General features: G+C 44.5%; 1 protein-coding gene across 2 annotated transcripts in view; it reads right to left on the bottom strand.

The window, feature by feature from the left end:
- Positions 1–25,607, bottom strand: part of RAPGEF1 (Rap guanine nucleotide exchange factor 1) — a 324,367-nt gene that overhangs the window by 69,617 nt on the left and 229,143 nt on the right. Inside the window, exons 11-13 of one of the 2 annotated variants that reach the window (XM_030207790.1) lie at positions 20,982–21,074; positions 3,300–3,385; positions 2,703–2,814 (exon numbers count right to left, since the gene is read on the bottom strand). In XM_030207790.1, coding sequence (XP_030063650.1) covers positions 2,703–2,814; positions 3,300–3,385; positions 20,982–21,074 — 291 coding nt within the window. The remainder of the gene's footprint in view (positions 1–2,702; positions 2,815–3,299; positions 3,386–20,981; positions 21,075–25,607) is intronic. The other variant, XM_030207791.1, reaches the window with a different exon arrangement.

The raw sequence follows: 25,607 nt of genomic DNA, 5'->3' as shown, positions 1-25,607 counted from the left end.
CTAGCACAGACCGTATAAGTCTGCGCAGCACTAGCCCCGCCTCCCAACCACCAGCTCTGCCACCCATACTAGGCTAAGCTCCTGAGGATCCCTTCCTTCTGCACAGGATTCCTTTATGTTTATCCCAAGCATGTTTGAATTCCGTTACCGTTTTCATCTCCACCACCTCCCGCGGGAGGGCATTCCAAGCATCCACCACCCTCTCCGTGAAAAAAACATATCAGAAATCTCAGGCAGGGGCTTCACCATAGAGAATATTATGCACCAGAGCGCAAATTTTAAATGTTATTTGGTCCTTGACAGGGAGCCAATGCAGTTTCTCATGCAGTGGTCTTGAGCAGTGAGTCAGGATCCCTCCCCTGAACCAAGTAGAACTCGCAGCCCTCCAAGTGGTTTCGAGTCAAACTTTAGTCAGATTTACCACTGCCGGCTGCTCGCCTCAAGCTCAGTTTCCATAAGTCTTATCACAGATGTGAAAAGCTCAGAATTGATACTCTGTCCCACACGCTCCTGCAAACCTCTCTCTCTCCTCCTCCTTTCTTCTTCTCTTTTTTTCCCGGGTTAAGATTGTTGTGCTGGAAAAGGAGAGCTCCACAGGAAACAGGGGAGAGGTGAAGAGAGGGTAAAAGTAAATTGCGGGGCACCACAGGGATTTGAAGACCTCCAGAAATGACTCTGCGGACTCAAGCCACCTGCAAAGCTCAACTGGGGGTGGCTTGAGTCTTGAACCAGTTGATCAAGTGGACCAGGAGCAAATCACTCGGAACCAAAGGCTGAAAAGTGTGTCCATTCACCTGCTGGAGACAGAAAATACTGAAGAGCTGGACTGGATGCCAAGAGAGAGATGTCTCAGCTCAGTTTTCAGTTCTCTATCTCCACCTGCTGGTTGATAGACACAAGTATTCCACAGGTTCTGGAATAATTGTAAGCTACGTAATGGAAAGAGCTGAATTAAAAAAAATAGCACTGTAATATGGCTTCAAAATAATGACTTAAAAAATGACATTCATTTAAAATGTTGACAAAGTGTGACAGGGAGAAGCAAATGAAAACATTATTGCACCACTAACATAAAGAGGCATTTTCAAAAGGACATCCAAGTCAGAATAGAGATGGCCAGCTTATAACATCCGAAACGGACATCCATGTCACATGTATTTTTCAATAGGAAATACGTCAGGATTTCCTATTTGAAAATACATGAGATAGATAGATGTCCATGTGCTGAGGATGTCCAGCAAGAATAGCCAATTTAAAAACTGAAACGTCCAAGATATGAATGGCAAAAAAGCAGGGACAAGGAGGTCTGGCTGGCAGCATTCTTAGAAGAATGACCACAAAGATGTCCCTGCAAAGCAGAGGAGTAGCCGAGTGGTTAGTGAAGTGGACTTTAAACCAAGGGACCCAGGTTCAAATTCCAACTCTTATTTTGCAAATTGTGAGCCCCCCAGGAACAGAAATGTACCTACTGTACCTAAATGTACACCATTTCAATAGCCTTCAGGCTTGCAGGTGGTTTATATAGTAAGGTACAGTAGGTATTTTTCTGTTTCTGGAGAACTCACAATTAAAAAAAAAAATAAGAGTTAGGATTTGAATCTGGGTCCCTTGGTTTAAAGTCCACTGTACCAACCACTAGGCAACTCCCCAAACTTGTTTCCTGCTTTGCTAATATCCACAATACCTGAAACTGTCATACAGCCTGGTATCTCCTTTCAGTTCCACTTTCAGGGGTGAGGGACTGCAACCAATGGGGAAGTAAGAAGGTGTCATGCCTTAATCCCTCCAGTGGTCAGCTGCTCAGATCAGAGAATTTTTGTAACCTGGACATGACTGAAACGGGTCTAACTTAGGGCGTCCTTCAGTAATCACTGTTGGAAGGCCTGATTTTGAGCCCTCCCTAGTCTCGCCCAAAACACACACCCTTGCTATTTGGAAGTACTGCACTGACGAATGTCTCTTTTTGCCTTTGCAAAATTGGGATTTAGACATTTAAAGCACATGGTTGTCCATTTGGACATTTTGAGATGTCCATATGCTTCAAAAATAAGTGCCACAGTGTGTTGCACTATGAGTTATATTTGGATTAAGAAACTGCATTGAAGCACACAGTCCCCAAGGAAGTAATGTGAAATGGGTGGCCTCCATTGAGAACGACAAAGAAATTCCTTTGGCTACATGTTTAATAAATGTCATTTTGAAGTCATATTTTTTGAAGCCACATCGAAATACTATTTTTAAATTCAGCTCTTTTGTATATAGCAGAATTTTGTATATAGCAGAATAATTAAGAAAAAAAGCAAAAAATATTTATAGTTCAGTAAAGCAATAATGGAGGTTTTTAATCAATGACTAAAAATTAAGCCATGAAAAGGCACAGTGTCTGTTGGCCTCTGAGGTCTTTTCATCCTAATTTTTGATAATTATGGTATTTAACATTATTGTCATTTATATTTAGGCCTAAATGTAAAAATCACAACTTCTAGGCTCCTAAATTTAGGTGAAGTTTCAGCTAAAACTTAGGCTCCTAAGTTTGGCTGAAAATAGAGAATAACTTTAGGTCTCAAAATATGCTAAAAATCCACAGAACTCAGGCAGTCAGGATATGAGGCTTATTTGCCTGTGAACAGTCCTGGTACACACTGACAGAAGATGCAAAAATCCCAACGAGGGCCGGCTTAGTGGCTCCTGTATTCGCTCACCTCCTGCTTGAGGGTCAGTCTGGCCATGATCTCAGTATGTTCAATGAGGGATAGTTCATCTGTGCCTTCTTCACTGTCTCCCTGCTCCAAAGTATCAGGAGAATGTTGCCATCTGAAAATGACCAAAACATTTCCTGTTAGCATCACACTCTTTCCTTTCATTGGTCTGGTTTTCTCTCTGCCCTCCAGAAAGTCCAAGAAGGGTAGTAATTATGACAGATCCTTAAATTTCAGGCAAATGCAAAACAAGGGAAAAAAAAATCTTCTCCAGCTTAGTCTGTGGGCAGAGCAGACATGAAGCTGTGTTCCAACTGCAAAGGATATGACGAAAGACCAGGAAGAGTGGAAATTAGTTTTGTTTCTGAGCCTTATTTTGGTTCAGGACATAGCCTGTGTGACCATGTTTCCTAACACATTACTCACAAACACCACAGTTACTCTTAAACAGAATTAAAATACTGGGAAATGAAAAGAGAGCTAAACAATTAAAAATAGAAAAGAGAAAGCATTTCACAGATGGAAATCTACAAAAATGTATGCATGGCTGAATTGTACAGGGTCATTTAACTGGACAACCACAGCAGGAAATCACCTCACCTCTCTGTACACTCCTGGTTCTGCTTCACACAGTCACTGCTTGGTGACACTGGGTCTTGGTGATTGTTTCTCAGCACCGGCGATTCCTGGAAAAGAGGAGAAGGTTTGGAGGAAGATACTGCTGCAAAGGGTACACACAATTAAGCATGAACTAAATCTTGTGTCCTGCATAAATCACCTGAAACTAGAGAAAGACACCCAGAGCCCAACAAAATTACAGCATAATTTTATTTTACTTCTACAAATAACCTCTTGAAGTGAAAGTACAGCAAAAAAACAAGTGATCTGAAGAATTCCTTCTCTATATGGACCAATGTTTACATTGCCTGTCTTCACTAGGAACACCAGGCCACAAAGCTGTCACTAGTGAGACCTAATGGAGAAAACCTTTTACCACCTGCACTAAAACATTGTGAAATTGCACTTAAAATTCTGCCTGTGCATGACCTGCCCTCAACATCCAAATACTTTTTCATGCCATGAAGAGAACACAGCTCAAAGCAAAGTGGCTATGTTCTGCATGCAGTGATAGTGTATGACTGATCTCAGGCAACGAGCCATGCAGAGCAGACATGAAAGGAAGAAGCTACGCTTATATACCCTTATGGCCCTATTCTGCTTTGACTGATCCCCTGCAGAATTCAGAAAGGTGAAAATGGATGGGGTATAAATCCATCTTTCATGGCAAGCCTCCTCCTCTCTCCTGGATGCACATCTCTGCCACCCCTAATCCATGTTATCAAAGTACAGAGTATAGAATGAGTACAAAGCAACCATTTTTTATGAAGTGGGCACCGTTATATGGAATAGCCTACCATTATTAAGACTTAAATAAACCCCAGGAAATGAAAAGAGTTGAAAACTTATCTTTTTATACTAGCAAATGGGGTGGCAGAAGATCAAAATTAAGCTGGCAGACATGAATAGATTGAAGTAGTTTGACTGAAGCCCAGGTTTGTTAATTACTATGTATTTTAGTTTGTTTGAAGTTTTATGTTTGTAAGAATGTTTATTTCTTTTTTATGATTTTATATATGCACACTGTATTCACCACAGAGAACTTTTAAATTGTGCAGTATAGAAATGTTTAAATAAAGTACATCAGTAGGAAAAGCAAAGGGCTGATACTGGCATATTAAATGTGGATCCACAGGAAATATCAGCGCCTGGAGATACCCAATACAGAAAATAAGTCCTTGGATCAATCGATATGGTCTCTCAAAACAGCGATGTTATGGAACAATATCTTTATTAAGTCAAATAGAAAAATATCCAGAAATTAAAGCCATACAACAATGTATCATAAATTAAACAATTAGACAGCATAAAACTGATGTCACCTTTTTTGTTGTTGTTGTTTTTAACCATAAAGAAATATCAGTATTAAAAATACATATTTACCACCTCATGATTACACAGCAGTTAGGGACAAGGTAATTTCTCTGGATAAAATGACACTCCTAGGAAGCTACTGCTTTGGGTAACCACCACGCACCTTATTTTTCAGGCTTGTTTACTCAAAAATTCACAGACTTAGTTTGATTCGATAGGGTAATGTGGCACCCTCTCCAGCCACATTTCTTGCCCCTGTGTTTCTTGGACTCGTTCTTCCATAGCAGATGACACCAGGGCCAAGTGTAAGTGGCTGATAGCAACAGTATTCTGCATCTCGAAAATGCTTTGGGAAAGGAACTACAGCTGAACAACTGGCTAAATATGTAGACCAATCCCAGATTTTTCACTGAGATCAATGGAAGCTTTGTGCACTGGATGGAAGGGAAAGATCTGCAACAATTAGTCTCTTCCATTACAGTTTAGAAGGCTGTCAGAAGTGAGACAATTCTTTCTGGATGGTAATTTTTAAAAGCCAATTTACCCAGATACTGATATACCCAGGCAAAAGAGCTAGAGGAAAATTGTGCATGCTTTCACTTTATAAATCTACCTCAACGGATGGACAATAAAGGCAGATACAAACCAATTCCTCCTAGAATGGGACGAAAGATGTAGATCAATATTAGACAATATAGCCCGAACTCAAACCAGAACCTCACACAGAAAGAACTCCACACCATGGTTCAATGAAGAACTGAAAAAACTTAAAACACAAGTTAGAAGGTTAGAATGAGCGTGGAATAAAAGAAAGACGACCCCACACTTAACACCTGGAAACAACTCCAAAGAAAATATAAATATACTATAAGACAAACAAAAAGATTACATTACAAAACTGTAATTGGACCTAACTACAAGGACACACATAAACTCTTCCAACTTGTGAACAAACTATTAGCTATCACACCAGTCACAACCAACAGTAAAGATACACCAGGAGCAGACAATCTCGCAAGATACTTTAATGAGAAAATCGTACAACTACGACTTAAAATACCTGTCAGCACCATCGACTATGCCGTACTCCTTGACTGTCTAGATCCAGACCCTGGTGTATACCCAGCAGACAGAATTTGGACCAAATTCGAGATATTATTGGAGGATCTCCTCTCCCAAACGCTCAAAAGATTCGCCAGATCTCATTGCAAATTAGATATATGCCCAAACACCTTATGGCATATGCCCCTCAACAATTTATAACAGATCTAACGAACCACTTGAACTATATGTTACAAAATGGAATCTTCCCGAAGGAGAAAGGAAACATTCTACTCACCCCTATACCTAAAGACGCAAAGAAAAGTGCTAGTGACCTAACCAATTATAGGCCAGTAGCATCCAACAACTCACAAACTATTTAAACAAATTCTCAATACTACATGACTCCCAGTCAGGATTTCGGACTAACCACAGTACTGAAACAGTACTAGTTACTCTCATGACTAAATTCAGACAAATGATTGCAACTGGCAAGAACATACTACTTTTACAATTTGACATGTCCAGCGCCTTCGACATGGTTGATCATGGAATACTACTACTTATCCTTGAGTACTTCGGAATTGGAGGCAACGTTCTCAATTGGTTCAAGGGGTTCCTAACCACACGATCATACCAAGTGACATCTAACTCGACTACATCAGCCGCATGGATACCTGAATGCGGAGTTCCACAGGGATCCCCCCTCTCACCAACCTTATTCAACTTAATGATGACACCCTTGGCCAAACTACTATCAAACCAAAACCTCAACCCATACATATACATAGATGACGTAAAGATCTACATCCCATTTAAACAAGATATAAAGGAAATCTCCAATGACATCAACCAAAGTCTACATATCATGCATTCATGGGCGAATGCATTTCAACTGAAACTTAATGCAGAAAAAACCCAATGTCTAATACTCACCTCTCAGCATAACACGAACAAATTCACCACCATTAACACACCAAAACTGAATCTTCCAATTTCGGACACCATAAAAATTCTCGGAGTCACCATTGATCGACACCTAACACTTGAGAGTCACGCGAAAAACAGCCAAGAAGATGTTCCACTAAATGTGGAAATTAAAAAGAGTAAGACCTTTCTTCCCCAGGAATGTCTTCCATAACCTGGTACAATCAATGGTACTCAGTCTTTTAGTCTACTGAACGCACTCAATGCTGGCTGCAAAGAACAAATAATCAAGAAACTTCAGACAGCCCAGAACACAGCAGCTAGACTCATATTCGGTAAAACAAAATATGAAAGTGCTAAACCCCTACAAGAAAAGCTACACTGGCTCCCTCTTAAAGAATGCATCACGTTCAAAATATGTACCCTAGTTCACAAAATCATTCACGGAGATGCCCCAGCCTACATGTCAGACCTGATAGGCTTACCACCCAGGAATGCTAAAAAATCATTCCGCACATTCCTCAATCTTCATTTCCCCAACTGCAAAGGTCTAAAATACAAACTAATGCATGCGTCAGTCTCTCCTACTTGAGCACACAGTTCTGGAACGTGCTACCGCACAACTTAAAGACAATCCATGAACTAACTAACTTCCGCAAACTACAGAAGACACATCTCTTTAACAAGGCATATCACAAAGAGTAACAAATGTGAACCCTTCCACAGAAATGTCTCATAACATTTGCTTGCTATACTAATATCATGCTTTTTCACTATCATGTTACCCCAAATCCTCTGTAATACTAAATGTTTATTTCTTATACTTCTCCACCATTCATGATGTATTGTAAGCCACATTGAGCCTGCAAAGAGGTGGGAAAATGTGGGTTACAAATGTAATAAATAAATAAATAAAATAAATAAATGGGGTGCAAAGACAGCCTAAACTGTACCAAGAGACACTACCTCCAGGCTGCACATGTCAAAGTCCCAAAAAATGAGCTCTCTACTGCACAGAGCAGAGAAGAGGACTAGGGAAGGTGGGGGTAACACAAAGAGGTACTGAATGTCCCACCAGTAATGAAAGAAGGAAGAAAGTTCTTCACAATTAAACAAAGAATGCCAGAAGTGAAATTCCAAGTCTTAGCACTGCTCCGAGAGCATTGTTAAAATGTTCTTGAAACTCACTTTAGCTGGTATCTAACATTTCCATATGGAGACCTACTATCTAATTAAGTGGTAAACATGCATACAATGTAATGGACCAACCACCTTATACCCTGGATAAAGGATATCTACTATCTACTTAAGTTGTAACTATAAGAACGGAAGGGGCTGCCATACTGGGTCAGACCAAAGGTATCCTGTTTCCAACAGGGCCAATCCAGGTGACAAGTACCTGGCACAATCCCACAAGGTAGGTATCCATGTTACATATCCCCAGAGATAAGCAATAGCTTTCCCCAAGTGCACCTTAATAATGGTTTATGGACTTTTCCAAACCTTTTTTTAAACCCAGCTACACTAACTGCTTTTACCACATCCTCCAGCAACAAGTTTCAGAGCTTATTTAGGCACTGCATAAAAAAAATTTCCTCTAATTTGTTTTAAATGTACTGCATTGATGTACTTTATATACCATCTTCCTGGACAAGCCATACAAGTGATTCACAATCCACAACAATAATTACAACAAAATCTAGATCAAATATAACAACTGTATAAGAAAACAATAAAAATAAAATAAAACAAATATGGTAAAAGCACCTAGATAGAATACCTGCCCTCCTTGCCAAAGCATCACTAGCATCAACTAATAACTGGGGAAAGGAGAAATTTTGACTTACCTGATAATTTTCATTCCTTTAGTCCCTGCACACTAGTCCAGTACTTGTGGGTGTTGTATCCACATCAATACAGAATTGTGCTCCAGCAGCCTGATGATCAAAAGTAAATGTGAACTCTAGGCCCCTTCCCCTGACACAAAAAGTAACTCCCCATACCCGCCATGGTGGTCTAGCAGCCTCTCACCCCCTCATACTTTGTAGTAGTGACCTTATGAATGACCTTATAAAGGAAGGAAGGCACTCTTTGGAGTGAGACTCCAGCCTTTATAAATCGAAGAAAGGGATCACTACAAGAAACAGCTTGAAGCTGCAAGACTCTATGAGCTAACACAATTACTACCAGAAATACAGACTTTAAAGGTAAGATCCTTAAGTTACATTTCTCCAAGGGATCAAATGGGGCTCACTGAAAGAGCACAAAGAATTTTGGACAAACTTTATGAATCGGAGATCACAGATGACTGACGCGCCTCAAGAAATATACAAAATCCAGATGTGCTGCTAGACAGGAATTTTGCAATGAACCAAGAAAACAAACTAGAGCTGCTTCTTGAACCTTTAAGGAGCCTAGGTCTACATCTTTTTGTAAACCTTCGTGTGGGAAGGAAAGAATTTAGGGTATTGAAGAATGAAATGGAGAAAGCACCCTCTCAGAACACTAACCCTCAAAAGTTCTCCAGACTCTAGCATATGCTGTAGAGGATGATCATTTTCTTGCTTCAAGCAGTGTAGTAATAACTTCTTCTGAATATCTTCTCTGTCTCAATCCTGACCATGCCATGAGGCCAAAATGGGAGGGATTCTCCATCAGAATTGGACCTTGACATAATAGGCCTTCGAATTGAGGTAACCCGAAAGGCTGACTCACCTGCAGCCAGATTAGCTCCACATACCACAGCCTTCTGGGCCAATCCGGGGCTATTAGAATCACTGGCCCTGAATGTAAGGCAATGCGACACAAGAGATGGCCCAGCATCGGAAATGGAGGGAATACATACAGGAGGCCCTGAGATCTTGTTTCCCTGTGATGACTAAAAAAGCAAGACACCACCTTGGCATTGCTGCTGGTTGTCATTAGGTCCATAACTGGCAAACCCCAATGAGCTACAATGAGGTTGAAAATCTTGTCACAAAGCTACCATTCTCCCAATCCAGGGAGCATCTGTTGGGAAAGTCTGCTTGAATATTCTGCACTCCTGCAAGCTTTATCCACTTTGAGACTGGCTTCTGGAATCTCCTTTTCCACTGAAGTTAAATCTTGAATTGCTGGATGCATATGAAAGCCCTGGAAGGGCCCCTAAGACCAAGCATAATAGGATTACCTTGAGAGGTACATAGGAGTTGGGGCAGAGGGAGGAGAAATAATTCAGGCTTCAAGAGACTTAGCAAACAAAGAAGGCAGTTCAATCTTCTGAAATAACCTGATGATTTTTGGGTTGTCTCCTTCAGTAGGAATCTCTCTCTTCCAGTGGCTCCCACAACAAGAAAGATCTTAAGGCACATGATACCTGGTTAGGATGCGCAGATTATGTTTCTGTTGACTCTGAAGCCTCCAAATTCTCTCTAGGAAGGAAGAGAAGTCTTATGAGAAGGATGACTGTGTTTTAAAAGACAAGCCTGATGAACTAACTAGACAAATACCAGAGAGAAAAAGGACTGTGCCCCAGAAGCAACTGAAGACTCTGCCTATAAGTGTGTGTGTCAGGTTGTGAAGTTGGGGGAACACACTGCTCTGCTGAAATGAAGTTGGCTCTGGTATTCAAGATGGCTGCTGTTCCTGCGCCTTCTGTGAGGGAACCACAGGGAGTCATACAAAATATTGAACCGTGAAGTATAAAAACAGATGGAAAATAAAAATAACAGGTACCTGAATAAGGATCAATTATAAAACTATCTAAACATTTTATTACTATCTGAATAGTGCCTGGGAAGTACAGGAAATATAGCTGCTCACAGGTTATGGAATATAACCTCTCTCTCTACTTCCAAACTGAGACCCAGAACAACATTTTTTTAAAGTAGCTGGCCACATCACTGCAGGTTACTTTCCTCTCAATGTTAAACTAAAGAAAGGACAGTCATTTCACTTTAACAGCTTTAAACATAATACATGCACCACCTGTTGGGCAAACTAGAGAAATACACTTCATGAAAATATAATTCTCATGCTGGAAAATTCACCACTTCGCTATATATGAGTTTTATTTTATTTATTTAGATTTTGCTCACCTTTTTCAGCAGTAGCTCAAGGTGAGTTACATTCAGATACACTGGCAATTTCTCCATGAGAGAGAAGTAATTACCAAAATGTTTCTCTTTAAGAACGCTATGCAATGATTAAAGGAAATAAATTCCAGAAGAGATGAGAAATAAAGTTGTTGATTAGCCTTGAAAGGGTTTCAAAGCATTTTCTAAAACTCTGGAATTCCAACAAACTGCAGTGAAAGCCGTTATCGCCAAACAGAGAAAGCTTGGAACAGTGGTGAATCTTTCCAGGAGTGGCTGGCCTGCCAAAATTATTCCAAGGGTGCAGTGACAAATTATCCGGGAAATTACAAAACATCCCAGAACATCCAAAGAACTGCAGGCCTCTATTCTCAGCTAAGGTCAGCGTTCATTGACACCACAATAAGAAAGAGACTGGGCAATAATAGGATTGAAGGAAGAGTAGCAGGGCGGAAACAGCTGCTATCAAATAGTAACATCAATGGTCATATTACATGTGCAAAAACACACCCGAATGATCCCCAAGCATTTTGAGATGACGTTCTATGGACAGATGAGTCAAAAGTAGAAATCTTTGGATAACACAGGTCCCATTATGTCTGGCATAAAGCAAATATAGCATTCCACAGTAAGAACAAAATAAATGTGGTGGGACTGTGATGTTGTGGGGATGCTTTTCTATTACTGAAGGAACCATGAATTCTGACTGTACCAGAAAACTCTTAAGGAGAATGTCGGGTTATCTGTCCATGAGCTGAACCTAAAAAGCACAACTGGATTACAAAAATTATTCAAAACATAAAAGCACGTCTATATGTGAAGGGCTGAGCAGAAACCAAATTAAAGTTTGATTGGCTTAGTCAAAGTCCTGACTTGAACCCAATGGAAGTGCTATAGCAGGTCCAGAAATGAGCAGTTCAAGAATGAAAACCTACAAATGTGTCTGAATTAAACCAATTCTGCAAAGAAAAGCAGGCTATGATTCTTCAACAGTGATGTAAAAGACTGATATCAAATTATAGGAAGTATTTGGTTGCAATTATTGATTTTAAAGGTGGTACAATCAGTTAAGTTTAGGAGCAGTTCCTTTTTTATATGGGAAATATGAGTGTTGAAACCAGAAATAGCAGAGAGGCACAAAAAGCCCACAGCAAAGGTCCAATAATATAAAGACAAACCAGCCAGTGGTAGCCGCAGTTTATTAGTAGCAATCTCCCAACACAAGGAGGCGTATTTTCAAAGAACTTTAGACTTTCAAAGTTACATAAAGGTGCATTTTCAAAGCACTTAGACTTACAAAGTTTCATAGTAACCTATGGAACTTTGTAAGTTTAAGTGCTTTGAAAATGAGCCTCGAGGTTTGATAGGACAGTGCATATCACACCTTGTGTTGGAAGATTGCTAATAAACTACGGTTGCCACTAGCTGGTTTGATATGAATGCTGGACAGCTTTGTCCCTTAAATAATTGAAATAATAATTTAAAAACTATGTTACATGTTTACTTAGATTCCCTTTTTCTAATATTACATTTTACGAAAAGATCAGAAACTATTCAGTGTGACATATATGCAATAACAGGGGAACTCAGGAGAAGGGTAAATACCTTTTCAAATCACTGTACTGGATCGTGTTATAAGTGAAATCTGCATTATATTAAGTCTATAGCATAATATACAATTAAAAAAAAAATCCAAGGACAGACTTTAGTTCTTGACCGCATCATAAGTGATCTCATGTTATATCAAGGCATATTATAAGGAGTCTACAGTGAACTTAGTAACTTCACTGACTGCCCCCTTGCCTTTGTACTTTTTGAAATAGTAAAGAAGTGATTTCCATTTAACTGCTCCACTCCATCCATGATTTTGTAAGCCTCTATCATTATTTCTTCTCATTTGTCTTTGCTCCAAGGTAAAAAGGCCAACCTCTTTAGCCTTTCCTCATTCTGGCCACCCTTCTCTGTACCTTTGTGCACCATATATAGGATACCTACTGTCTATTGTGATAAACACAATGACTGCCCTACCCTGAGGAGGCCGCCAGAGGGCGCTCTCCAAATGAAAACAGGGAAAATGCCCATTCTGGTCACTAGAGGGAGCTCCCGGGAGATACCTTGTTTCCCCGAAAGTAAGACATCCCCTGAAAATAAGACCTAGTAGAGGTTTTCCTGAATTGGTAGATATAAGGCCTCCCCCGAAAGTAAGACCTAGCAAATTTTTGTTTGAAAGCAGGGCCGCCGAGAGCCGGACAAGGCCGCCCCCCCACCTGAGGTCGCCGGGCCCCACCCTCCACCCACCATCCATCGCTCCCAGAACTAACCTTAAACGCCTCCTTTCACCTTCGCAGCAAGCAGCAGCAGGGCAGACCTCTCCTTCCTTCCGTGCCCTGCCCTCGCGGACGTTACGTCAGGAGAGGGCGGGACACGGAAGGAAGGAGTGGCCTGCCCTGCTGCTGCGAAGGTGAAAGGAGGCGTTTAAGGTTAGTTCCGGGAGCGACGGAGGGCGGGCGGGCCAACCCCGATGTTTCCTCGAAAAATAAGACAGCCCCTGAAAATAAGACCTAGCGCATTTTGGGGGGCAAAAATTAATGTAAGACAGTGTCTTATTTTCGGGGAAACACGGTAGCTGGGTATTGAGAGAAAATTCTAGACCCAGATCTTTCTGGAACCAGCAGGGCGAGGTCTAAAGAGGTGGGGAGGTTTATTGGCCACCTCAGAAATAGCTTCCTCCCAGAAGAGGAAGGTTAGAAGAGATGGGAACCTGGAGAGCCTGAAGCCTGCTGGAGATTGCCTGGAGGAGGAGATGGAGGGAACCGGACTGACTGAAGCCTGAAGACAGCAGGGGAAAGTGAAGGTACTTACCAGGCTATGTTATTGATGGACTTGTGAATTATTTGAAATGGACTAGCAGCTGTGGGGTGGAGGACAGGACTGTAAAGTTGTGGTGAATGAAGGAAGTCCTGTCCAGGGGAGGAGGCTGTTTAAACTGAGACCCAGGTCTCCCCAAGGGAGTGGGCTCAGTAAGGAGACTTGTAAGGGTATAATAACTGTAAAGAAGTCATTCCCACAAGACTGGAGCCAGGTACTAATAAAGTGTATTTGCATCTACTTAGCTAATTTGCATATTTCTGAAAGCAGAGGAATCCTGGCTATATTCCAAAGAAGGGTGACCAGGGGGCCCCATCAGAAGAACCGGTAAGGTGGTTGTCACGTCTGTAGCCGTGATCACCCTCAGCCTTACCTTGTTTCTGGGGGTCAGTCTCTGTGCTGGCTTCTGTCTCTCTCTGTGTTAGTTTTGTCTCTGGCTCTGTGTGCTGATTACTTCACTAGACCTCACCTGTGTGGGCTGCGCCTCTCTGGGGAGCCAGCATCTAAGATGGCTGCCGTCTGCTCTGTGCCAGCTTCCAAGATGGCTCCTGCTCGTCTTTCCTGTGTGTTCACTTCCTATGTGTTCCCAGCCTCCCCTTGGTGTGAGTGTGTTTCCTGCTCCTGTGCTGCGCAGGTGACATCATCAGTGAGGGCCTTCACAAGGAAGTGCTGTGCTAGTATTCAGGGGGGCTTTTGCATAGTGTGGGTGTTATGCTATAGGTCGTCAGGTTAGTGAGTACACTGCTGTGCTGCTACTTAGCCTTTCTCTGGGGCTTTTGCCCATCTGCTGCTTTGTGTCTGTGGACTGCTAGTCCTTCCTTGGGGGGCTCTGCCCTGCTGCTTTGTATATGTGGACTGCTTGTCCTTCTATTGCTTTGCTCTGAGTTTAGAGCCTGAAGCTTCAGCCATTTTCTCTCTGACTGTGTTTGGAGTCTGAAGCTTCAGCCCTGACCCTGTTTATCCCTGGTTTTTCCTCTGCCTACTGCCAGCCCTAAGACTCGGTTAGCTCCAGGTTTATTCTATTGTCTGCTGCCTGTCCAAAGACTCTGTTAGCTCCTGGTTACTCTATTGTCTGCCGCCTGTCCAAAGACTCTGTTAGCTCCTGGTTACTCTATTGTCTGCCACCTGTCCAAAGACTCTGCTAGCTCCTGGTTTATTCTTCTGTCCTCTGCCTGCCCCAAGACTCTGTTAGCTCCAGGTTTATTCTATTGTCAGCTGTCAGCCCCTAAGACTCTGCTAGTTCCTGGTTACTTCTGCTGTCTGCTTTGCCAAGCCTGCTTGTATTTCCTGAATCCTGTTTCTGTCAGGCTTGCTTGTATTTCCTGAACCCTGTTTCTGCCTAGCTAGTGTGTATATCCTGAACCCTGCTTCTGCCTAGCTAGTGTGTACATCCTGAGTGTATATCCTGAACCCTGCTCCTGCCTAGCTAGTGTGTATATCCTGAGTATATATCCTGAGTTCTGCTTCTGCCTTGCTAGTGTGTATATCCTGTGTATATCCTGAATCCTGTCTCTGCTTAGCCTTTGTGTACGTCTTGTCTCCTTAGTCTGTCTTGTGTTTCTGGCTTCGTGGCTGTGTGCAGATCTCAGTCCTAGTCTAGTTCCGTGCCCAGCCTCTCTCGTGTTTCCCAGACCCAGGGTGGGTCCTCTGGATCTTCAGTTCCTGCCTTTCCTGCAAGTCCTGCCGGCCACCCGCACTCCGGAGCTCAACTCCGGAGGACCAATGGTCAAGCGCAGGTGGAGCTGTTCCAGTTCTGCCTGTTCGTGTCCTGCCTCAGTTACTACTCCAGTCCAGAGTTCCAGTCCTGCTCCTCTGTGTATCCAGTTCCAGGGTGGTCTTGCCTGCCACTCCTCAGCAGTGGCCCAAGGGCTCACGAATCTAGGTTCTGCCTCGAGAACCCGACAGAATACAAAGGCCCCGACAGCAGTCTGCTACCAGGGGATACAGCGGGGAAGCAGGTCCATGACCGGATGTTAATGAAGAGGTCACCTTGAGAGAAAGAGGAGCCCCAAACATAGAGACCAGATTCACAGGAGTCACAGAGGAGTCTTGTTTCCAGCTTGTTCCCCCGAAGCAAAGTGCTGGTTAGACCGGGCAGAGAGCACGTGAGGCTGAACAGGAGCCATAAGAGGGCGCTCAGCACACACGAGCACCCCTGGGGGTTTACACTATGTACACTGGAACTATGTGCACTTTGTAAAAGAGACCTATCATACACCCACACTAAAACTACCAATGATGAGAAATCTAACTACAGAAATCAAAATATATTCCAGTTTTCAAACATTATATATGACCATCTCTGGGACCATCATGGGTCCATAAGCAATCTTTTCTAAAAATTATTTTCACATAAAAGGATGGGGTTTGGACTATTCTATTACAAACTGTTTAACAGAATTTATTTAGGGGAAATTAAGTCTTACCTGCTAATTTGCTTTCTTTTAGACCTTCTAGATCAGAACAGATGGGTTATGCACTCCTACCAGCAGATGGAGACTTTTTCAGATATGGGAAAAAGAGGGCTGTGCAATCCCCTGAAAACCAGTCTACAAACAGCCAAGCAGAATAAACCACAAAGAGGAGAGAAAGAGAAAAAAAAAACCCAGCACAACCCCCCCCCCCCCCACACATACACACAACTGACACGTGAAAAAACAGCCACCACCACTGTCTGCCAGAAATTTACCCTGAACCAAGCCTCTGAAACAACACATTGCCGCCACCTGCACCTTAAATGAAGACAAGGCCAGACCACTGTCCAGTCCAGAACCTAAGGCAATGATGCATGAAGAGGAGTAATCTGCTGGCCGTCACATCAGTTTTTCAAAGAAACACCAAACCTGCACATAAGTGAGGGATGTAGACTTCTTCCGAGACTGCAAAAGCATAGTAATAACCGAAGAATATCCTCAGGAGACGCAGTAGGTAGCTGTACCAGGGTCTGCACGGCCAATCTGGGGCCACCAGGACCACGAGACCTTCATGACACTCCAACAACGGCCACTCCTGACAGCATCCAAGCCATCCACTAAGCTGTCCCTCCTTCTGCTGAAAATCCGAGGAACTTTGGTGTTGCAAGAAGTCGCCATTAAGTCCATGATGGGAGCGCAGGCCATGGAACTCAAACTCCACTACCCTGGGTCGAAGAGATTTCTGCTGAGATAGGTCTGCCTGGTCATTGTCCACCCCTGTGACATGTGCCACCAACAGATCAGACAGGTGACGCTCAGCCCAGGAGAGAAAGGCAGCAGCCTCTTTCACCATCTGAGGACTCTTTGTACCCCCTTGACGAATGACATAAGTGACTGCTGTGAAATTGTTTGACAGGACTCTTACACCTCCGGAGACCAAACGCCTTCCGCCATCTGACCCGCACAGTGAGCTCCCCAGCCTAAGAGACTGGCATCTGTGGTCAGCATGACCCACTGAGGCAGGTCCAGCCACAATGCACCAGCTACTTATTCAGTCTGCACCTCACCATCCCCCAAAGAGGAAGACGGGTATCCAACTCCCGGGACTGAGGAGACCACCTTGAAAGCAGAACAGCCTGCAGTGGTCTCATGTGGACTTTGGCCCACAGCACTACCTCCAGTGACGCCACCATGGATCCCAGAACCTGTAAATAATCCTTGGACTGGGGAACCTGAGAACAAAGGAGGGAACGAATTAACTTCTGAACTGAATCTGGAGGGAGAAAAACTCTGCCCAAGTGTCGAACAGCACACCCAGATACTTCAAGGTCTGAGATGGCTCCAGATGACTCTTGGCCAGGTTGTCTATCCAGCCCAATAACTGAAGCACCTGCACTACTCTGGAAGTGACCTGAACACTCTCCTGGAACGACTTGGCCCAACTGAGCTAATCTTTGAGAAAAGGGTGAACCAAAATTCCCTCTGGCCGAAGGAACATAGCCACTATCACCATGACCTTGGAAAATATGTGAGAAGCAATAGCAAGACTAAAAGGGAGCACACATAATTGGTAACGCCACCCCAAAACAGTGAAGCGAATGAACTGGCCGAATAGGAATGTGAAGATAGGCCTCAGTCAGGTCCAGAGATATTAAGAAAATCCTCCAGTTTAACTGCTATTATCACTGACCGCAACATCCCCATATGGAAGGAGGGCATATGAAGTGCCCAATTGACACCCTTTCAAGTCCAGAATCGGCCAAAAGGAGCCTTCCATTTTGGGAACCACACAGTAAATGGAATAACGCCCAATAACCTTCTTTTCTCTCAGAATCATGGCTCTCAGATCGATCAGCTTTTGTAGTGTATCCCAGACAGCTCACACCTTTTACCGGGCCCACCAAGGAGACTCCAGGAAGGCATCTGGCAAGGAATGGGCAAACATACGAAACAGATCGTTAAAAGACAAAACGTAATTTATTAATAAAAGACCAATTAAAAAAAATATATATACACACAAACAGCCCGACACAAGCCATGTTTCGCCTAACAGGGCTGCTTCAGGGGCTATACAACAATCCTTTACTGTAAAAGTGTAGTTGGTATATATCGGATGTGCTGCTTTCATTTCAATATACATCCGATATATACCAACTACACTTTTACAGTAAAGGATTGTTGTATAGCCCCTGAAGCAGCCCTGTTGGGCAAAACACGGCCTGTGTCGGGCTGTTTGTGTGTATAAATATATTTTAATTGGTCTTTTATTAATAAAATTACGTTTTGTCTTTTAACGATCTGTTTCGTATATTTTCTATCTTGGAGTTTGCAGACTGTCTGCCTTTGTGCTTTCAAGGAATGGGCAAACTCCAGGGTGTAGCCTTCTTGCACTACTTCGAGCACCCACTGACCTGAGGTAATCTGGGTCCAACTTCAATAGAACTATTGCAACCTTGCTCCCACTGAAACCGGAGATTAGACCCCCACATCTTCATTGGGAAGTCTGTCTGGGTGCAGATGCTGAGTGACCGGAATCCAACCCTCTACAACGACCCCCCCCCCCCCCCAAAAGGACTGAGCCCGAAAGTAACAATTATGCAGAGGCCCACTGCCTCTACCTGGCTTATACCTCCGAACTTCCAGAAATCTACCACTCCTGGAGGCACCTCTACCAGACTGCCTAGGCCTATCCTCTGCAAGCCTCGGAACTTTGGTCTCACCTAAGCTCTTCACTAACTTATCCAAATCCTCTCCAAACAACAGAGAGCCACGAAAAGGAAACTTGCTGAGCTTGGACGTAAATGCATCTGCAAACCAGCCCCACAACCACAATGAGCGCTGAGCACACTAAGCACCATACATTTAGTTGAGGTACAAAGATCATCCTAAAGGGCATCGGAGAGGAATGACGACCCCATCTCAAGTTTGGCTGCTTCCTGATTCACAATGGCCCAATCATCCACCTCTCTATTCTCTCTGACCTGCGGAAAAAGACATGGGCAACCAATCTGCCACAAATAGCCAGTTACACCGCCAGGGCCGCAACATCGAAACTCTGCTTCAAGAAAGCTTCCATATGATGGTCCTGAGGGTACCACAGTGCTGTGCTCTGTCTACAGGATTTGTATTCTTCGCCACTGCCAAAACTATGGCATCTACCATCAGAGGATGCAAGGACTCCCTGTCCTGCTCCAGGATAGGGTACACATGGACCATGGATGAGGCAACCTGACAAGGAGCATCCAGAATCTTCCACTAGGTGTGAATGACATCGCAGATGTCCTGATGCATGGGGAAGGCCTAATGCCCTTTAAGAAAGAATCCACTGCATGAGGAGCTTCCTGAGGGGTCTCTTCAAACTTCAAAACAGACGATACCTGAGAAATGAACTCCTGGAGCTCCTCCCTATGAAAAATATGGATTACTGAGTCCTCCCCCACCTCAGACGACGGGGAACCACAATCTAACAGCTCTTCTACATACTCGTCCACCCACTGCTTTTTGGAAGGTGAGAGGACTGGGTCCCCCGGGGCTGCATATGATGACCCTGCACAGAATGTCCACTCTCTCTACAGAGGCAAAAGGCCCTATACATGGCCAACACAAACTCAGGGGGAAAATCCACCCCAGACACTTGAGGAGTCACTGCAGCTTCCGGGTCAGGCACCGAGGAGGACATGAAAATCAACTGCAGGGGCTGATCAAATACCAACACAGACTGCAAGATGGAGGCACTTCACACCAAAATCAAAACTACCGCCACCATTGACTGATCCCCCCACTGAGCCCGACATAGCTGCAGGATCCACTTGCAACTCCACAGTTGGCTCCAGCAGAGCCGCTGCCGCTAGATCCCTGTCTGCACAAGAGGAATAATGTCTCACAGAGTCCACTGCATGCCACTGTGTGCAGGTGCTGCAAACTCATGGCACCCGAAACACACATGCTAAGCTGAAGGCCAAACCGTCGACCCCCACACTGCAAATCGCTGAAAACGGTCCTAAGAAAAGCAGGAGGCTGACTCTCTACACTGCTTGCATGAGCGGGTCTCTGTTTCTTTGTTTTACTAAAAGAGCTCAAAAACAAGCCCCTCAAAACAGACTTTGTATTTTGTTTAGTTTTTCTTTGTAAAAGGGCCTAGACAAGCCTCTCAAAGCAGGTTTTTATTTTTTGGAGAGAGAAGTCAAACAAACCTCCAAAGCAGGCCAAAGGGCAGAACCCTCAGGAACTCAAGACTGCCTGTCCACCACCAGGCTGAGAAGGACAACCAAGGTTCCAAACCAGGATCTAACGAGAGGGAGGGACTCTGTAACCTGAGTGTGACACCCCTGAGGCACCCAGAGACCCCAGTGCAGCTCAACCCCAAAGATTTCTTTTATCTCCTCTAAAGCCCCAAGAATACACAATCAGGGAAACCAAGCCCCCCAGGGTCAACACACAAACCAGGACTGCACAGGCTTACCACTGCTACCATCTGCTGAAACTGAGAACAGACTGGTTTTCAGGGGACTGCACAGCCCACTTATATCCATATCTGAAACTCAGTGGTTCTCAGTCTCCATCTGCTGGTACGAGTGCATAACCCATCTGTGCTGGTCTAGAGGGATGTTATGGAAAACCTCATTTTTTTGTTTCTGGTGACTTTAGTCACCCTTTCCCAGAGCTGGTCACAATATTGCAAAATTACATAACTAGTAAACAAAATGTCTTCCCCCATCAGCAGTCCCTTTATATATTACAGTGTTACCAAAATCTGGAAAATGGAACCTATTCTAGGAGGCATACATAATTCATATTGCCCTCCCTAAATTCCCTTGAGCAGTCTTATAGATGCTTGACATTGTCTGCCCCATCAGGTCTTATGAAACACCACACAGAACACCTGGGAGCTGTGATTAGGCAGTTATGTGAATGCAAAGCACAGAAAGAAAGGCAGCTGCAAAAGCATGATGGCCTGCACAAAGCAAGCATGCAACTCACAAGCACCGAATTCCCAGCATGGCTCCAGCATATTCCTTGCTACTTACACCTTCAGAGTGAGGGAGCTCCCCGTTGCTGTGGCTGGAGGAGTACAAATTGACATATTCACCCTCACCAGCCTCCTCACTGGCATTTTCACTCTATGGGAAGAGACAGTATGAGAGAAGTGCATACTGAGGCCTCCCCTTCAAATCCCTCTCCCATTCATGCTGCTTAGATTAAATGACATGTTTTAGATGACCTTCTGACCTGAAATAAATCATCCCATGACACCAATCCACTGCTACCAATCCTCACCATCCTATGACCCTACCCTACCACTGTTTCTGCTCTGCTGTCCCATAAGCCTACTCTACCACTGATTTCAATTCCTGCCATCCTAGGAGCCTACTCTATCACTGCTTCCACTCTCTGCCATCTTATGATCGCCTGTCCCCTGCACCAGATGATCTGTATAAAAATCTTACTAATAAATACAAAAATTGAACACTGTAAGAAAATAAAATATCTTAAAAACTGTGGTTCCAGTATACCTTGCCACTTCTTCCATTCCCCACTATCCTACTCCACTCTCCTCTACTACTGCTTCTTGCCTTTCTATGAGCCCACTTTTTCTTTTTTTTTTTTTTTTTAATAACTCTTTAATTTTAATGAAAATCACAATACTCAAAACACATGAGGTGAAGTGGCAGTTTCATTGCCTCTACAATATAACCAATATAAACACAATTAGATGTCCAAGAAACCCCTCCCTCCCTTATGAGCCCATTTTTTCTTACCACTGTTTTCATTTCCCATCTTCTTACGAGTCTACTTTTCCATATCACCACTTACATTCCCCGCCTTCCCATTAGCCCACTATTCTATACATCTGTTTCCATTTCCCACATTCCCTTGAGCCAACTCTTCCCTACCTTCCTATGAACACACTAATCTCTGCAATAGATTCAATTCCCTGCCTTCTCATAAGCCTACCCTTCCATGTGTCCATTCCCTAACTTCTCATGAGGCCACTCTTCCCTACCACTGTTTCTATTCCTCGCCTTCAAAGGAATGCACTATTCTCTACAACTAATTCCATTCCTTGCCTTTTTGTAAGTCCAATATTCTCTACCAATGCTTCCATTCCCCACATTTCTATGCGCCTATTCTTCCCTATCATCGCTTCTATTCTCCACTTTCCCATGAGTCTCTACTTCCCTGCCATCATTTCCATTACCTGCCTTTCTCTGAGCCTATTCTTCCCTACCATCGCTTCCGTTCTCCACCTTCCTAGGCGCCTATTCTTCCATACTATCACTTCTGTTCCCTGCCTTCCTATGAGCTTATTCCTCCCTATCCATCGTTTTCATTCCCCACCTTCCTATGAGCCTATTCTTCCCTTCCATCACTTCCATTCCCCACCTTCCTATGAGCCTATTCTTCCCTACCATCATTTCCATTCCCTGCCTTCTCATGAGCCCATACTTCCCTACCTTCCTATAAACACACTATTCTCTACAACTACTTCTATTCCCCTCCCTGCCTACCCAGGAGCCCATTCTTCCCTAACAACGCTTCCACTCTGCATATTCTAGGTCAGTCAGTATGTAATCTTTACTCAACCTTTAAGTATTTGTACAGCTCCATTAAAGATTAAACTTCCTAATAAAAATTTATACTGAATACCTCTGTTGTGAAAAGCAAGAAGTCTAGACATATCACCACTCCAATGTGACATCTGATGTACAAGTCAAGACACCAAACTGCACTTGGGGTTTCATTTACATATATGCCTGCCTGTGAACTTATGGATCTACAAATGTTATCACAAAGAAAAGACAGTAGAGCTAGTGATGGTTCTTCACTGGAAAAGATTTATGTTATTCCTAGGCTACTACTACTACTTACTTACAATTTCTAAAGCGCTACTAGACGTACGAAGCTGTAGGCCAGGATTAATGCATAATCAAACTAGACACATGCTTAGGACCCAAATGTTTAAGAAGGGACCATCTCAGCCATGCTAATTCAATGGGTTCTATGGGAGATATCTGCCCTAAGTCTGCAGCTGGCAGAAAAAAAAAAAAAGAGCGGGGGGAGGGGGGTAACGCCACCACTTCCCATCAGGGTCTGTTCCTCCCCTCCACCCTCCAGTGAACTGTCCTCAGGTTGACAGCAGGAATAAGCAAGAAGTGCTTCTTACCTGCTGCTTCCTCCTCTGCAGTCAGAATGTTGCAGCGCCCCATTTGTTAAGAGTTTTAAAATATATTTATATTACAGTGAGGGAGGTTTGGGTCTTATATGCTGATTTGCTTAGGTCCACCGAAGGGTGAATTCTGCCCTGGTTAGTCCCTCAACAGAGATCTTGGTTTAGTCTCCCATGCAGGGGCTACTTGGACAATGCTGAAATAGAACTCCCTGGGTTGTGTTAATTGGACAGCTAGATGTTTCTATTTCTCCCTTTCTGCAATTACCCTTATTCCCTGCACAGTGTACAGCTCTCTGGGTCTGGGAATCTTTTCGTACTGGAGGTTAGCTTGGGGTAAATGGAGTCCCTTGCCCTTGCAGAGAGTGGTATTCTCACCGAAGATGTCTGCAGAGAATCAGAGAAAGAAGATGCAGAAGGAAGGCAGGGAGGGGTGATCCCGTTAGTGCTGCTGTCCTGAGAGGAGAAGCAGTTTGGCATGTCCCATGCGCCTGGTGATTGCGGTGGCCCTGCTGACTCACAGCTCTGAGACCCATGCAGAGGTGGGAAAGACGAGGAGTAAGAGGTGATGGTGGTTAGGAAAGGAGGAGAAGCCTGGGCGTGAGACACAAAGTCTTGTGAGTAGGAACGGAACACAGATTTGGACTACAGAAAGCAAATGGGGGGAAGGAGAAGGGATGAAGGGGCAGAGGAAGGAAGAGAGACAGACAAAAGAAAAGCTTATTAGTTTAGCAGCACTAGGTCACAAATACATTCTTCCAATAGCTCTGCCCAAGGAACATTTCCACTTTTCGTAGATTGTGAAACTTGTTTTGTAAACAATATTCACTACAAAATGTCTGACGGGAAAAAGCCAAGAGCACAATATTAGAACACAAACTACTGGAACTACTACATTCAGATAGCTAGCAGTCTCTTTATGTCCTCACAAGCAGCTGGAAAATGAAGTTTCTAAGCATGCTAGCAGACTCTTTGCTCCTGGGGGAACAGGGCTACAACCTACATATAAGTAAAAACAGTCTGCAGTAAAGTGTATGGAAACAATATTTACCCAGGGAAATGGCTTGTCTGAAAACTCTTCTCTTCTATTTGATTGACAGGCAGATGATCAAAAGTCCTGCGCTGTTCCAATCAGCGCTCTAAAATAACGCTGGAACAAAGTGGGGCTTTACCGCACCGATGATCAGAGATAATGCATGCAAATTTAAGCAATGCAATTATCTCTGATCATGGGGTAGAAGTGCAGGCGAATTGTGCCTGAGCATGCGCTCAGAACAATCCTCCCGCACTTGTTTGACAAGTCTGGGCTGTCAAAAGCCCAAATCTGTCAAACACAGGGCTGGAGGTCCATGGGATCACCAGACCCTGACTACCCCCTGCCCCGAGCAACGGGGGCTGGAGGTCCGGCGGACCTCTGGTCCCCCCGACGATCCCACATTCCCCAGGTTCAGGGAGGGCTGGAGATCCGGTGGGTCTCCAGCCCCCCCAAACCCCCAGAAAATGGTCCCTGGTGGTCTAGTGGCCACCGGCCAAACCCCCTCCCACCCAGCGAGCGATGGGGGGGGGGGGGGAGCCGGCGGACCTCCAGCCCACCCCAACTCCCCCCCCCAGCGTTGTCCGACCAATCCCTGGTGGTCCAGCGTAAAGAACAACCCCCTCCCGGCCCCTCTACCTTAGTTGGAGGAGGGGCGCAGCCTGCCTCCCTCCTCTTCTTTGGGTTGATGCCGCCGCTGCAAAATGGCGGCGCCCAGCCCCACCCAGTGCATCCTGGGATGCGCTGGGTGGGGCTACAGACCATGTAAGGGAATCGCTCCCTTACATGGTCTGTAGCCCCGCCCAACGCATCCCAGGATGCACTGGGTGGGGTTGGGTGCCGCCATTTTGTGGTGTTGTCAACCTAAGGAAGAGGAGGGAGGCAAGCTGCGTCCCTCCTCCAACTAAGGTAGGGGGGCCAGGAGGGGGTTGTCCTTTACGCTGGACCACCAGGGATTGGTCAGTCAACACTGGGGGGGGAGTTGGGGTGGGCTGGAGGTCCGCCGGACCTCCAGCCTCCCCCTGTTGCTCGCTGGGAGGGGGCTTGGCCTGCGACCACTAGACCACCAAGGAGGGACCATTTTCTGGGGGTTTGGGGGTGCTGGAGACCCACTGGATCTCCAGCCTTCCCTGAACCTGGGTGGGGGGGTGGGATTGTCAGGGGGACCAGAGGTCCGCTGAACCTCCAGCCCCGTTGGCAGGTTTGCTTTGAGGGGGAACGGGGGCCTGCCAGCATGCAACTGCATGCTGGACAGGGCTCAACATTCCTCCCCAATGATCTGCAAACCCTAACGCCAGCTCGGAGCTGGCGTAGGGTTTGCCGTGACCAGCGATCCAAATTTTGGCACGCTGGCCGCTGATCATTGGCGATGAATGCACTGAGCCCTATTTAGCATGCATTAGCATGCTACTTGCGCAAAGAGCCCTCGAGCGCATTGCTTCACGCGCTCGA

Source organism: Microcaecilia unicolor, chromosome 6 (assembly GCF_901765095.1).
Source record: "Microcaecilia unicolor chromosome 6, aMicUni1.1, whole genome shotgun sequence".
Lineage (NCBI taxonomy): Eukaryota > Metazoa > Chordata > Amphibia > Gymnophiona > Siphonopidae > Microcaecilia > Microcaecilia unicolor.
This window is presented reverse-complemented; position numbering and strand designations above follow the sequence as displayed.